At 41.7% G+C, this 13,346-nt stretch overlaps 1 protein-coding gene across 1 annotated transcript in view; it reads left to right on the forward strand.

Annotated features, from left to right (window-relative positions):
• Positions 1–13,346, forward strand: part of LOC138452989 (ribonuclease inhibitor-like) — a 295,852-nt gene that overhangs the window by 167,050 nt on the left and 115,456 nt on the right. The window contains exon 8 of the mRNA XM_069605375.1: positions 8,757–8,930. Coding sequence (XP_069461476.1) covers positions 8,757–8,930 — 174 coding nt within the window. The remainder of the gene's footprint in view (positions 1–8,756; positions 8,931–13,346) is intronic.

The following is a 13,346-nucleotide window of genomic DNA, read 5'->3' on the forward strand; positions in this document are numbered from 1 at the left end:
AGGCCAATTGCCCCCCTCTTCTCCAGAGGCTCCATGCGGATCTCACCAAATGGGACAAATTGACGATATCCTGGTTAGACCGACTCAATGCAATTAAAATGGTTTTTCTCCTTCGATTCCTGTATCCCTTTCAAATGCTCCCTATCAAGATGCCAGGAAGCTTTTTCAGTGAAGTTATGAATGCTATTGTTCAATTCCTCTGGCAGGGTAAAAAAGCCAGGGTCGCCTATGACACCCTGACATTATCTAAGGATAAGGGAGGAGTAGGCCTTCCGGACCTTAGGATATACTATGAAGCTGCCCAACTACGAGTTCTAATTCCTCAATTGCGTAGCCACAAAGAAACCCAATGGAATACCATGGACAACCATTATTTAACCCCGGCAACAGTCTCAGAACGGTTGTGGGTCCCAAGGAATAAACCTATAAATAGACTGAAAAATGTTTAATATTGGGAAGCATTTTGGAGATTTGGAGGGAGGGTAAAAGGATGCAGAAAGTCTCCACATGGCCATCTCCATTGAGCCACCTATGGTCTCCGGGCATCAGAGAATTCATCACCATTGTAGAGAGGTTCCAATCATGGAATGAGGCGGGACTGGAGAGGGTGGGTCAACTATTGAAAACCGACTCCTTCATCACACTCCCCAAGTTGGTGGAGGCTCTGGGAATAGGCATTTATCTACCTTTCAATTTCTGCAGATTAAGGGTGTATTGACGAGAGCAGAATGGGAGGACAAGCTGAAGAGGGACCTTACCCCCTTTGAAAAGATACTGAACTCCAAAACCGGAGTGAAAGGTTTGATATCCACAATGTACAAGGAATTGGTAGAAGCAGGAAAAGGGACCACTGAGCCACTTAGAGGTAGATGGGAGAAAGATCTGGGTGAACACATCGAACCAAGCATGTGGAGGAGAATGTGCAGGGCTGCCTCAAAAACTTCGATATCGAGTCAATATAAAATGCACGCGATTAAATTATTGCATAGATGGCAGTACGATCCACATAGGCTTTCTAAGATGTTCCAGTCGACTAGCCCCCGATGCTGGCGCGAATGTGGCGAGATTGGGGACTATTGGCATATGTGGTGGGGATGTCCCTGGATTAAGGTTTACTGGGACGAGGTTCTGGGGTGGATTAAAGACCTCGACAAGATCCACAGACTTGCAGACCCCTATCTTATTCTGTTTGGTTTTGAGAAATGTGAGGGTGAATGAAGAAGGATTAAAGGCCTGGTTCCACAGTTATTGTTGGCGGCACGTGCCCTGTTGGTTATGAAGTGGAAATCCAAGCTGGTGCCAAACATGGGAGAATGGGTTAATGTAGCTAAAACATATGCATTATGGAAAAAATACCTTCATCTCTACATGGGGGATCTACGCAATGTGATGTGCAATGGATGGATTTTGCGGACAAACACATGCCGGGAGTATTAAATTAATATATGAAAGTGGTGACAGATGAATATCCCGCTTCTTGGGTGCAATTGGGCGAACCCGTGTATTGTCTAATGTTGTATAAAATAGGACTGGAAAGAACACGAAGGAATGTAAAAAGAGATCGCCATATTGGGGGAGACCCTTGGGGCCCAAACCCTGGACACTTTAAGGTGGACAAACAAATGTCTCTTATGAGGATTGCTCTACTCTGGGGGGGTCGAGGGTGGGAGATGGGAAATGTCATTTGGAAATTCTACAGTTCGAAGTTGTTAGGATATAAGGAGTCTACATGTAGGTGACAAATAGAAATGTCCCCAACTTTGTGCTGCGTTTTATTGCTTGCATTTCGCATTTGTGACTTGTATTTGAAAAATGTTATAAAATTGAACTTAAAAAAAGAATAGGTTTTATGATTATTCATGAGTTGTACTGTCAAATGATAACTTTTGGTATCCTTTTGTTTCTTCTTCTTCTCCTTCTCTGGTCCCTTTTCCTTTCTTTCTTTTCCTGTTCTACTCTATCTTCTTAGCCTTGCTTTGTTGTACATTTTGATAAGTGTGGTTCTGATGTTCATTTCCATGATCGCATTTGTGATTTTATGATGATTTTTTTATACTGATTGTATTGTAAGCTTTATGTGAAAAATAAAAAAGTGAAACCAAAGATGAGAGGGTAAAATATCAACGTCTTCTGTTAAGGATGGCTAAATCGCAACGATTAAAGTATATGCGCTTAGAATTCGATCTGAAGAATATTCCCTCTGGCTACACTACATTCGTCCATGTGCTATGTGGGGTGCATTTAAAGGCCCCAAAAAGAAGTCCCTTTCACATGAATAGCAAGATATTAAACACTGAAACAAAAACAGCCTTTGTTGTTGTTTTTCAAGTAAAATTAAAGAGCCATGTGGAAAGGGGCCTACCTGTCATTACCAATTGATAAGCAGAATTTTAATTTACAAAGGAAGGAGGAATCAAAGATCCCACTCACATGGAAAACAGGAATTTTAAAAATTGAAAACAAAAACGGCCTGCCCATGTGTGTGCAAATAAAAACGGTTTAAAAAAGTAAAAGTGAAAAAGAAATATCACTGCTGACAGAAAAATGTCAGGAAAACAAATCATGATTGCGGGTTGACCAAAAGCAAAGTATATTATGTTTCACCTACAAAACTCCAGTGACATTTGTAGTGCCACTTTGTCTTCATGAAAAATGTCAGCCCAAGGCAGTTCCTTCACAAGGACTGTGGGCAAAACTTCACAAGGACATCTCCCACTTGCAGCCTGGGTTTCACATCTCCCATCTAATGACCAACTGCAATAAAAATGTCCTGCTAAAGGCATCGAAATTCAGTGTTCTCCAGACCTGCTGGCTTTGAAAGCATTGACTTCAATAAGTTACCCCTTGGCTGGAGCATGACTAATATGTGGGAAAATGGGAGTACCCATTTCAAAGAGCAAGCTTCCAGCACAAAGGAGACTGATAAAAATAATTCTGGGCAGATGCTGACCTAGTGAAAAACAATGGGCGGAAGGCTGGAGTCAGGGCCATTTGTCCCACATGAAGATTCACAATTAATTTAAAAGGACTATTATTTTTAGGCCTTTTTCTCAGCCATCATAGGGCAGATTGATTTCATTTTGTACCATTTTTGTATGCAATTTCCAGGCGATTTTGGGGATATAAAATACATCTGCCTTTGACTCTAGGAACTGTAATGGCCAGTTAAACTAGGTTTCTTGCTGATCTGAACATGCTCCAAATGTGAGCAAAACTGTGTAGATCCTTAGTCTATTTAACCAAAAATATTAATTTAATTAATTCCCCATTTAGCAGAACACTACAGAGTGAATTTTGTTAAAATTCTAATTTAACAAAGCTCACTTCCTAGTGTGTGCTGCAAACTATAGCCTATAAATTAATTGGGTAATCCTTGTTGTCCAGCTGACCCCGACTTCTTAAGGAAGAGGGGTGTCTTTGTTCTTAAATCAATCCAACCTTTTTATCCAGCTTCCCCAACACAGTCCTTTCACTAAGGGGGGGTCTGAAATCCAAAATTCCCCAAAGCATTCCAATTTTTCTGTCTGATTTCCCAACATAGACGAAAGCAAGGAGGGTCTGAAAAACAAACTGATAAATCCCCCTGTGTTTATTTTAAACCAAAAGTGTGGGCAAAATCATAATTACCAATATTGAAATCCTACTGCTAGCCTTTTAAGGCTGCAGGAAAATAAAAATCGCACAACATTACGTTATAAGTGCCGTGTTCTTGATCAGTGTAATTATTTTGTGAACTGAAATTTACAGAAAGTGGCGAATTGTGATTGTGTTCTTTTTAACTCACTTTTGTGATGTGTTTATGCTGAGAGAAGTTGATTGTGTTGTGTCACCGATAAAGTGGTGCTTTTATATTTTTGCGCTAATTTCTATTATTTTTAATTTAAATAAATACCAACATATTTCCTGTACACCGGCCTGGTTCTTGGCGTATTTTTAGCTCAGGGGAGAGGGATCCAAGAGGCATGATATGTGTCAGAGATGGGGCTAAAAAAAAAGAATCTGTTGAACAGTTTGTTGTATAACCACATCAGTGGGGAGGTAAGAAACTCCCTGTCTTTCAGGCCTTCCAGTGGATGTATGAATGTGAACAATTTGGTATCCTAGGGAAAACTGTTGGTAATACTCATGGACTTGGACCAACTGGGTCAATAAACCGATCTCCAAAGAGAGCTGTAAAGCATAGACTAAAGGATTATAGCTATGACACTGGCATTGTAAAATTGGCATCAAATACCAATAGCGGACCCTTCATTCACTTCAGGCTAGAACAGAGTCAATTCGCAAAATATACGGAGGCTTTTCCTAACCGCCATATTGTAAGGGAGTGTTTAATGATTTACATCCGCTTTGGAGATTGAGGATATAAGACGACCAGAATATCTCTGCAGGTTATGTGGGGAGGCCGTTATCGAAACTACAAAACATTTCATGTTTACATGTGCTAGCCTGGAAATGATTATACATACATTCATGAAGTCATATAATAACAGGATGAATTGTGATGGACCAATGTTTTTATGGCAAATCTTTATGGAAGGAAATTTTTGGGTGTCCTGACCCACGTTTGAGCTATCATGCTGCAACATTTGGTGCTGTGGGCTTAGAAAATCCAAGATGGCCAAAAAGCCCACAAGTGCGCCAGAATCCAGGAGAACCACGCAGTTTGTGCGCACACCAAAATGGTTACCTAACTTGCCACCCACCAGTGTAAAGAAAGATCTTTGTTAACAAAATCCACTGTTACTGATGTCAAAAAGTTGCTGAAATCGTGGCTCACCGGACCACTTTAAAGATTCAACCCTTTTGTGGGGTTCCACATAACCATTTTACTGTAAGGAGCCCCATCAAAACAATGTTAAGCAAGGATTTACTACCATGTAAGAACCATTCCTGTTTGGAATGCATTAATCCAAGAAAAATCCCCAAAATGGGTGCATTACCAGTACTCACCACTATCAGAAAGCAGGCGTTTTAAAACAACACCAGGCATTTGTGTAAAACTGAATAAATGAACCCAAAGCAGGCCAAAGAAAGACTTACTGAGAGGTGGATACAATCTAAAGTTATATTCTGAAGTGACTTGAAGGTTTATAACAAGACTGGCTGAGCTGTGGATTTCAGCAGTTTAAGTAAATTTGGACTCAAAGACACTAAAAATCTAAATGTTTAAAAGAAATGAGTGACCTACTTTTGAGTGTCACATAGGTTGCAATTGTTTAAATGTCATCGTTTTAAACTTAGAATCAGCATTCTAGCTGCATAGGTAAAAATGGTTAATTTTATTTGAATGCAGAAAACTGGGTAACTAAAAGTGACATTAGCTGGGGCCTGGCTTAAGGAACTGAATTCTGACCACCAGCTACCCCCGACAGGAGATGAGACTTGCACAACAGCTGTGTTCCCAGGCCTAGCTGCCTTTTGCTGCTCCCACCAAAAGGGATATGACACTTCTCTGATTGAATTACCTGGGCTCTGCAGGAAATTAAACAAAGCCCTGTCCTGACTCAGGCAAATGTTTTATTATGGGGGCCGTAAAAGTGGCTTCCTCCTGGAAGGAAAGGGGAGGAGCACTGCCTGTGAGAGCAAGCTGGCTTGGCAGAACTGGAAAAACCAGAAATTCAACCTTGTGCTGGGGGGAAACCACACCCCTTTGGGGCCAGAACATAACTCTAAAAAGATGGATCATTCATAGAGCGGACTTGTGAACATTTTATAAATGATACCATAATTCTTGTGATTTTTCTGCCCACAGTTTAAGAGGTTTTTAGAACCGGTGGTATGATCTGGGGGCAAGCTAGCAGTTAAGAGGGTATTACTTAAAATGTATGCATGTTAAAAATCTGACACTTCATCAAGTAATGTCCATACTCCTTGCGCACATGTGTATAAATTTGGGGTAATGTCCGATATTACGAAACCAGTTAAAAAGTGCAAATGTTGCCATTTCTGAATGCAAGCTCCCAGGAAGAGCAGATTTGGACAGGGTATACCTCCTGTGATATGTGATGGGTGCATGTAATTTTAAACAAATGTGTACCTGTGCAAATATGTCTTTTGGGTCAAAATATAGATTGTGTGTAATTTGACAGGGGTGGGTTCTCTGTATCATAAACAGACCTCATCATGATGACACTTCATTTCATTCCCCCAATCAAAGGGAAGAGGATGAAGTGGCCAATGACAAGTGGAGAGGGGTAGGGCCTAGGAAGCTAGCCTCTCCACCCATTTTCAAAACACATAAAAGCAGACAGTCAGGACAGATAGGGAGATTCTATTCCATTTGCTGCGGAGCATGCTGCCGGACCATACCACATCCAGAGATCCAGACTTCAAATCCATCAATCTCCAGAGAAAGCTGTGCAGAAAGATCCAGAAGCAGTGCTGTACCCAGAGAGAGCAGAGCTGACCCAGACCACTGTTAGCAGAACCAGAGAGCTGACCCAGATCACTGTGAAGTGCCGAGACCAGACCAGAGTCCAGTCTAAAACCTGACCAGATCCGTGGCGAGGCCCATTCTATTTCTAAATATATTGTGAGTACCTAGCAGAACTGTGCAGAACCAATCTCTTAGTTAAAATAATCTAATCCAAGCTATTTTAATCTAAGTAGAACTGCCTCCTAACTGTCACCTGTCATTTGCAAAGCTGTCACCTGTCATTTTCTAGTTGCTAGCTGTCACTTGTCACTTTGAACTTTAAAATTTCAAATCTGAAAAACGACCTTTACCATATCGCTCATATCTCCGTGACCGTTTGTCTTAGAGACTTGCAGTAACTTTCCTCTGAAAGCTGGGAATCTTGGCTTTTCAACCGACCTAGAACCGCATTCCTAGTACCTATACTTTTGACGCAATCGTGAAAAACGCAAATTTCTCCACATGTGAAAACAGCAGCTTCCTTGCTTTCCTTGCTAAAAATTCGTTTGCCTCTTAAGAACCATCCCTGAATCATTGCTAGAGTGAGCCTGGACTAATATTAACTTGACACCACTCACCCTGAACCTCTAGAGGGAATTAAAAGCATTTTAGCATATTTTTCATTGCCAGCACATATAAAAGCATTTTGGGCCTGTGTTTCAAACTTCTGTAGTCTAAGCTTGCTGGGGTGAACTGAATTACATTTGATTGCATTTCTGAGAACTGTGTGCTTTCCTTCCATTTCCTTGCATTGCATAAAAGGGGGGGTGAATTGCCAGAGAAAAGTGATTACATTGTTTTGCTGAAATCGAGTATTTTCTGTATTGCATTTTTCATTCAACATTACATCCATCTGAACTTACATAAAGTATTCTCTACCACCTTATTCTTCTGTTCCTATTCACAAGTGTGCCAGTGCCAGACTATCCATTATTGATTACTGCTCAGATTAAGTGTGATATTCAATTATTAATTATTATAAAGTGTGATATATATATCGATTGTTTAAATTATCAAATAAACCTTTTAACTTGCAAGACAGAACTACTTCTTGGCTCAGTGGGGTCAGGGGGATTCCAAGAGAGGGGTGTTATATAGGGGTAGTCATCCAGAACGCATGAACTGGACATAAAGATATATCAATAAGGGTTTTCATTCAGTATTCTAGACTAGGCGTTGACTTAGCTGTAGTGTTGAATTGAATCCTCTTACAAATTGATGTAAATTGTATGTACCACGTGGTAACTTTTGATAATGTATGCATGGCTATTTTAAGCGACTTATCGCAGGGGGTTTTATATTGATGAAATGATGTGTATCCTATTATGAACTTTCTATGGATGTTGTTTGTTGATTGAATTATATGGTGGATTGATGTGAGGTGTACATACAAAGCCGATTTTGGCTATCCGCATATTATAATAAATACGGATATATGCAAGTGAACTGGACAGTTAATCTTTTGTGCTGCTGCACAGCCCCCAAGAAATGTGCAGGTCACCTTTGACAATAAGGTGAGCTGCACATTTCAGTTTGTAACACAAATGAAACAAGTGCATCCCCTGCGCTCTTTTAATTTGCATTATTTTGTGAGAATCTGGCCCAATGTCTTGCTATGCCTTCAAAGTAAGGCTAGTACTCTGTGGCTCAGGGGTATCTAGGAACGAGTCCACGATGTGCATAAACAAATGTGATTCAGTCGTTGCCTGATACTGATCATGAACTAATAAAAGTAAATTTTTGTTGATGCAAAATGCCAATAATAAAGGTACACAGTATTGATGCCTCCAGCAAGCAAGAGTCAGCACAGTATTGAATTTAGTTTCTCTTTCTACTTTGTTTCTAACACCTAGGGACTATGGGCCTCATTACACGGATGGCGGTAAGGATTTACCGGTACCGGTAAAATACCGGTACCGGTAAATCCTTACCGCCTTACTACGAGGTCCCTTTGTGGGTTGGGGGATTTAACGCCTGCTTTTTGCAGGCGTTAAAAACCAACCCGCAAAGGGACCCAGGGAGGTAATTACAGTACCGCAATTCGCGGTACTGTAATTAGCGCCTTCCCCATTCCCATTATGCCCTATGGGGCAAAAAGGGGAATGGGGAAGGGCAATGGTGGAAGGGGGAATTACCGCCCCACCAACCTTGGAATGGGGCGGTAATTCCCCTTTCCGCCAAGGCGGTGCCGGTATTTTACCGGCATGAACCATGGCGCTAATAGCGCCTTGGTTCTCCGCCAGCCGTGTAATGAGGCCCTATGTCTTTTGAACGGTGCTGTAGCCTACTGAGCTGCTTGTTAATATAGTATTTGTATTTGCTTTTCTCTTTGTACACCCAGGATAGACAGTTGCACTCTCACAGAATTATGCTGTGGACATCTTGGAGGCGCTCTCAATACCACCAGCCTGTCTCTCACAGAGCTCTACCTGGGCTCCAATGTACTGGGAGATTTGGGTGCAAAGCAGTTATGTGAGGGACTGAAGCAACCTGACTGCAAAATACAGACCCTTTGGTGAGTATGAGTGATGAGTGTCCTTTCACTGATCAGTGTGCTCCTTCCTCTCCCAATTGCTGGTTACAGTTGATGACATTGCTCAGCTCCACTCATGTCGGTCAGAACCGACCCTACCTTGATGCGACCCAGAATTCAGAAATTGTACAAATCCCCTCTGGTATCCAACAAAAAGAGCCAGCACAGTGGATTTTTAATATGTATCATATTGTAAGTGCTATATGTATGTGATATAACACCCATAACCAGGATGAAATACAACCACCATTTTGTTATAAATGTTTAATCAATATTATATACATCTTGACAAAGTGTATTGTACAGTAACTATATTCATCACAATACACCACAAAGTTCATTCAAGCATAACATAATTTAAAAAATACATAGTTATCTTTAGTTTTGCATTAACAGGATGCCTGGCTTACAATGGGTTGAGAACTAAAGTATGACACGTCTACCATTCCTCTCCCAAAAGCATACCCACTGCGCGCCTCCCCATCCTCTCCAATGGCTTACCTTCCAACAACCTATCACATGCGTCCATTCTCACAAGTCCTCCATTCACGCCACAAATAGTCTGCCACACTCCCCTGATTTGGCGAAAAGGTTGTGGAGTGCATCAGTTCCAGAGATGCAGACGCAGTCCTCAGTCCAGTCGGATGCAACCTGGTGGTAAACCACATTGTCATTAACAGTGCACATCTACGACAAAAGAAGAAGCAATGTGTCTTCTTCTCATTGCAGAAGCCATTATATACATGTTGGCCTCCCAAAGTCCTCAGATCTTGATAGGCCCGCAATGCTTTCATAAGAATTACAGCATCGATGTTCTTCAGGCCCTCAAGTGAGTCCCACATCTGATGAAGCTCCAACTCGGTAAACCAATAGCTAAGGTGGTTCATCCATGGCAGGGATCACGCCTTATCCATTTGACTACTCTTTATAGGTGAACCATCGCTTGACGGTTTAACCAGTATTATTCAGTGAGTTAGGGCAGAACACAGCTATGGCCTCTACATATTTGACTGCTATTTCTAATCTCATAGAGTCCACTGTGGTTCCCCTTTGCACTTTCACCGAAGATCTCTAGAAGGTATTTTCAATTGTTACATGTTTCCTGAATGAGAGAGCTCCAGAGTTCAGTGTCACAGAAGGCCAGTGGGAGTGCTTCTGGATGATAAACCGCCAAAGGTGCGTCAGTCAACTACACAATTAAAAACTGTCAGAAAGGGGCCTGATTTGCATATGGTCTTTCCCCTTTTGTAATGGCTTGGCTTAGGCTGAAGAACAATGGTCTGGAGGGTTGCTCAGATTAGTTCTAAACCTTCCAGCCATCACCTCTTTTATATTATTTCAATTTGCAGATAACGCTGTTTATCTTAAAAAAGAAAATTTAAAAAAATATATGAATAAATAAGGATAATATCTAATTTTGTGTGTTATTCCAGAATAAATTATGCCCAAATTCTTCTGCATTTAAATCGGAAAGGCAGTCCTTCAAAGAAGTCTGACATGTTTCGGTCCCCATGTGGGTGTGGGGACATCTTCAGGGTAACATAACATGAATGCTGGTAATACTATGGGTCCTACAAAGTCAAATTAGGAAGAATGTGAATGGTAAAGAAATGGCTATTACTGGTAAATAAAAATAATATGGTAAATTAATTGACAAAAGAGTGTATTGGACGTTATCAAACAATTCTACTTACAATTTGACCTGAATATGCTCGAATAAGTCCATCCCTTGTAATACTATTAATGGAGTGAGGATCTGAGGGAGGAAAACAATTAATGCAATTTTATTACCCATTTCGAACAATACAACATTTCAGACTTGTGGGGAAAATATGTGGAGTCGCCAACCTCCAGTTGGCTTGTTAGAGTCAAGATGAAGGAAAAAAGATACAAATACAAACGGATACACCATCAGGTAAATAAGAACTTCTAAAAAATTATGATATACTGGCTCTTCTCACCAGGATGGGGTGAGGAGTCAGGAATGAAACTTGGAGACAAGTTTGCCATATTTATGGTTAAAGACTTTTATTGAAAATAAAAGCGGTTTGGAAAAGGCCTCTCTGACCCTGCTCTAAGTGGAAATTCCCTACCTAAACCAAAACTTAGGATCTGTCCTTGTCAGGATGTCAAAAACAAAACTGTCCTGTATCCAAAGTTCTATTCTGACCCTCACACTATAAACTAAACTCTAAGGTGAAATGGAAAATGTCTTTAACCTTGGGAGGTTTAGAAAAGTGTTCATAAAGGAAGAATACATGGTTCAGACAAAGGTTCTTCAAGGAAGAAGGTCTTAGCTCCAGAGGGTATTTCCCTTCCACTGGATTTTCTTCAGTCCTTGCGGTTCAGTTCTTCAGTCCTCCTCACTCCGGCGCTTCTGCAACGTGCCAGACTTCACTGCAGCTCGTCGGCTCGTCGCTCCGAACAATTTTCTCACTTGACTAAGCACCAACCTTAGGGGACCTGCATGCAGGTTGTCTGCTCCAGAAGGCTCTTTTCACTGGTTTTCATAGAATACGATTACAAGTACTTCCAACAACCATGGGTTTAAAAAAAATAATGCATGCACATAGCGACAAAATGTCCAACATAGCGCCCCTACTAGTTTTGTCACTCTCACTGCTGAATACTCGCTCACTTTACAAACATGGCGTAGAGATCGCCGGCCATGTCAATGAATGTGTTGTGAGGACACGAACGAACCACTGCAGGTAAGTCTTCACTATATATTTATTGAGATAACTGGTAAAAAGACCCCCAGCAACAGCAGAGGTCCTTCAGCCGACATAGATAACTTCACCTGACAAAATTAGAACATAAGGAACAACACAATTACATACAGGTTCTATGACCTCACTGGAACCTAAGGCAGTAGAACATTCCACCACATCAAGCCTCTCTGTGCACAGCTCAATCTCCACAAGAACTACATTATAACACATCTTCCTCTTTTTCACAAATCCACGAAACAGCACCCTCACACATGGCCCCTTTTCACCGTAGCCACTCTATCCTTATTCCAAACTTGACTACCCGCCACGCGCACTGCACCTTTCAGAACAGCAACCACCCTGACTGGATCTTAGTATAGCGAATCACCCTTTTTTTTACCACACCTTTCTTTATTCTTACCCAATCACCACACTCCACACGCAACTCCTTTCTACCTCTTGCCTTATCTTCACGCATGACCCAATCACTCTTTTTTTTTTTAAGTGCCCTTCTCACTTCATCAATCACTAAATCCGACTCTCTACTCCTCCCTAACCATGGACGACACGCCATAGAATAAGGCTTCCGACGCCTCATGAGTTCGAATGGACATAGGCCAGTGGTAGCATGAAGCGCCATGCGCAACGCCCACATTCTATTTTGGATGGTTACCAATTTATCGAACCCACACTCTTGGCCCATGCGAATGCTTTCCATCACACATCTGTTCAACCTTTCGACTACCCCATTGGTTTCGGGATGGTACAGAGCAGCCCTTTTATGTCTTATGCCACACTTCTTCAGATAACTTGGAAAACATCCACCGGTGAACTGAGTACCGTTGTCGGTGAGAACACTTTCTAGAAGCCCTTCACTCGCAAAGATCCCTTGAAGCACATTCACCATGCTTTCCCCCGATATTTCCCTTACAATTCTGAAATCCGACCTCCTGGAGAATAAATCAACAACCAATACCACAAACCTTCCCCGACCATACCCTAAGTCAACAGGTCCCAGAATGTCCATGGCTACGTGACTCCAGACCTTAGACGGAACACCAACATCAACCAACGGCTGCTTCCTAGCCTCCATCCCCTTTACACTTTTAATGCACATGGAACACTCGCCTAAATGTCTCTCGACATCTTTGTCGAAGTCCGGCCACCTATAGACTGACCTCAATACTCCTTCAGTCTTGATAATGCCAATATGGCGGTTATGAGCCAAATCAATAACTTTGGTGCCAATACCTTCTGGAGCCACGGCTCCCTCCCACCTGAACAATATGTCGTCCGCAACTGACAATTCGTCTTTCACCTCACAATAAGGTCTCTCTCCCTCCGTTAACTCCGACTTGTTGGGCCAAGCTGAGGCTAATACATATGAAATCACTTTGTTAATTACTTCATCCTTTCTCATTTCAGATAGCCACTCTTCCTTAGATACGATCCCTTCTGTGTTCACAAACACCATTTCCATGTCAACATCCTTTAACAAGTCCCGAGATGCAACTCTTACCCTTGATAAATTATCAGCCAGAGTGTTTTCTTTCCCGGGAATTACCTCCATTCTAAAGTTATGAGCTTGCATTCTGATAACCCACCCGGCTACTCTGCGCAAGACTTTATCCAGGCCACTGGTTTCAAAGATAACCTTCAAAGGTTTGTGGTCCGTCCGGATCACAAA

This window comes from Ambystoma mexicanum, chromosome 4p, assembly GCF_040938575.1.
Source record: "Ambystoma mexicanum isolate Mex_15411 chromosome 4p, UKY_AmexF1_1, whole genome shotgun sequence".
Lineage (NCBI taxonomy): Eukaryota > Metazoa > Chordata > Amphibia > Caudata > Ambystomatidae > Ambystoma > Ambystoma mexicanum.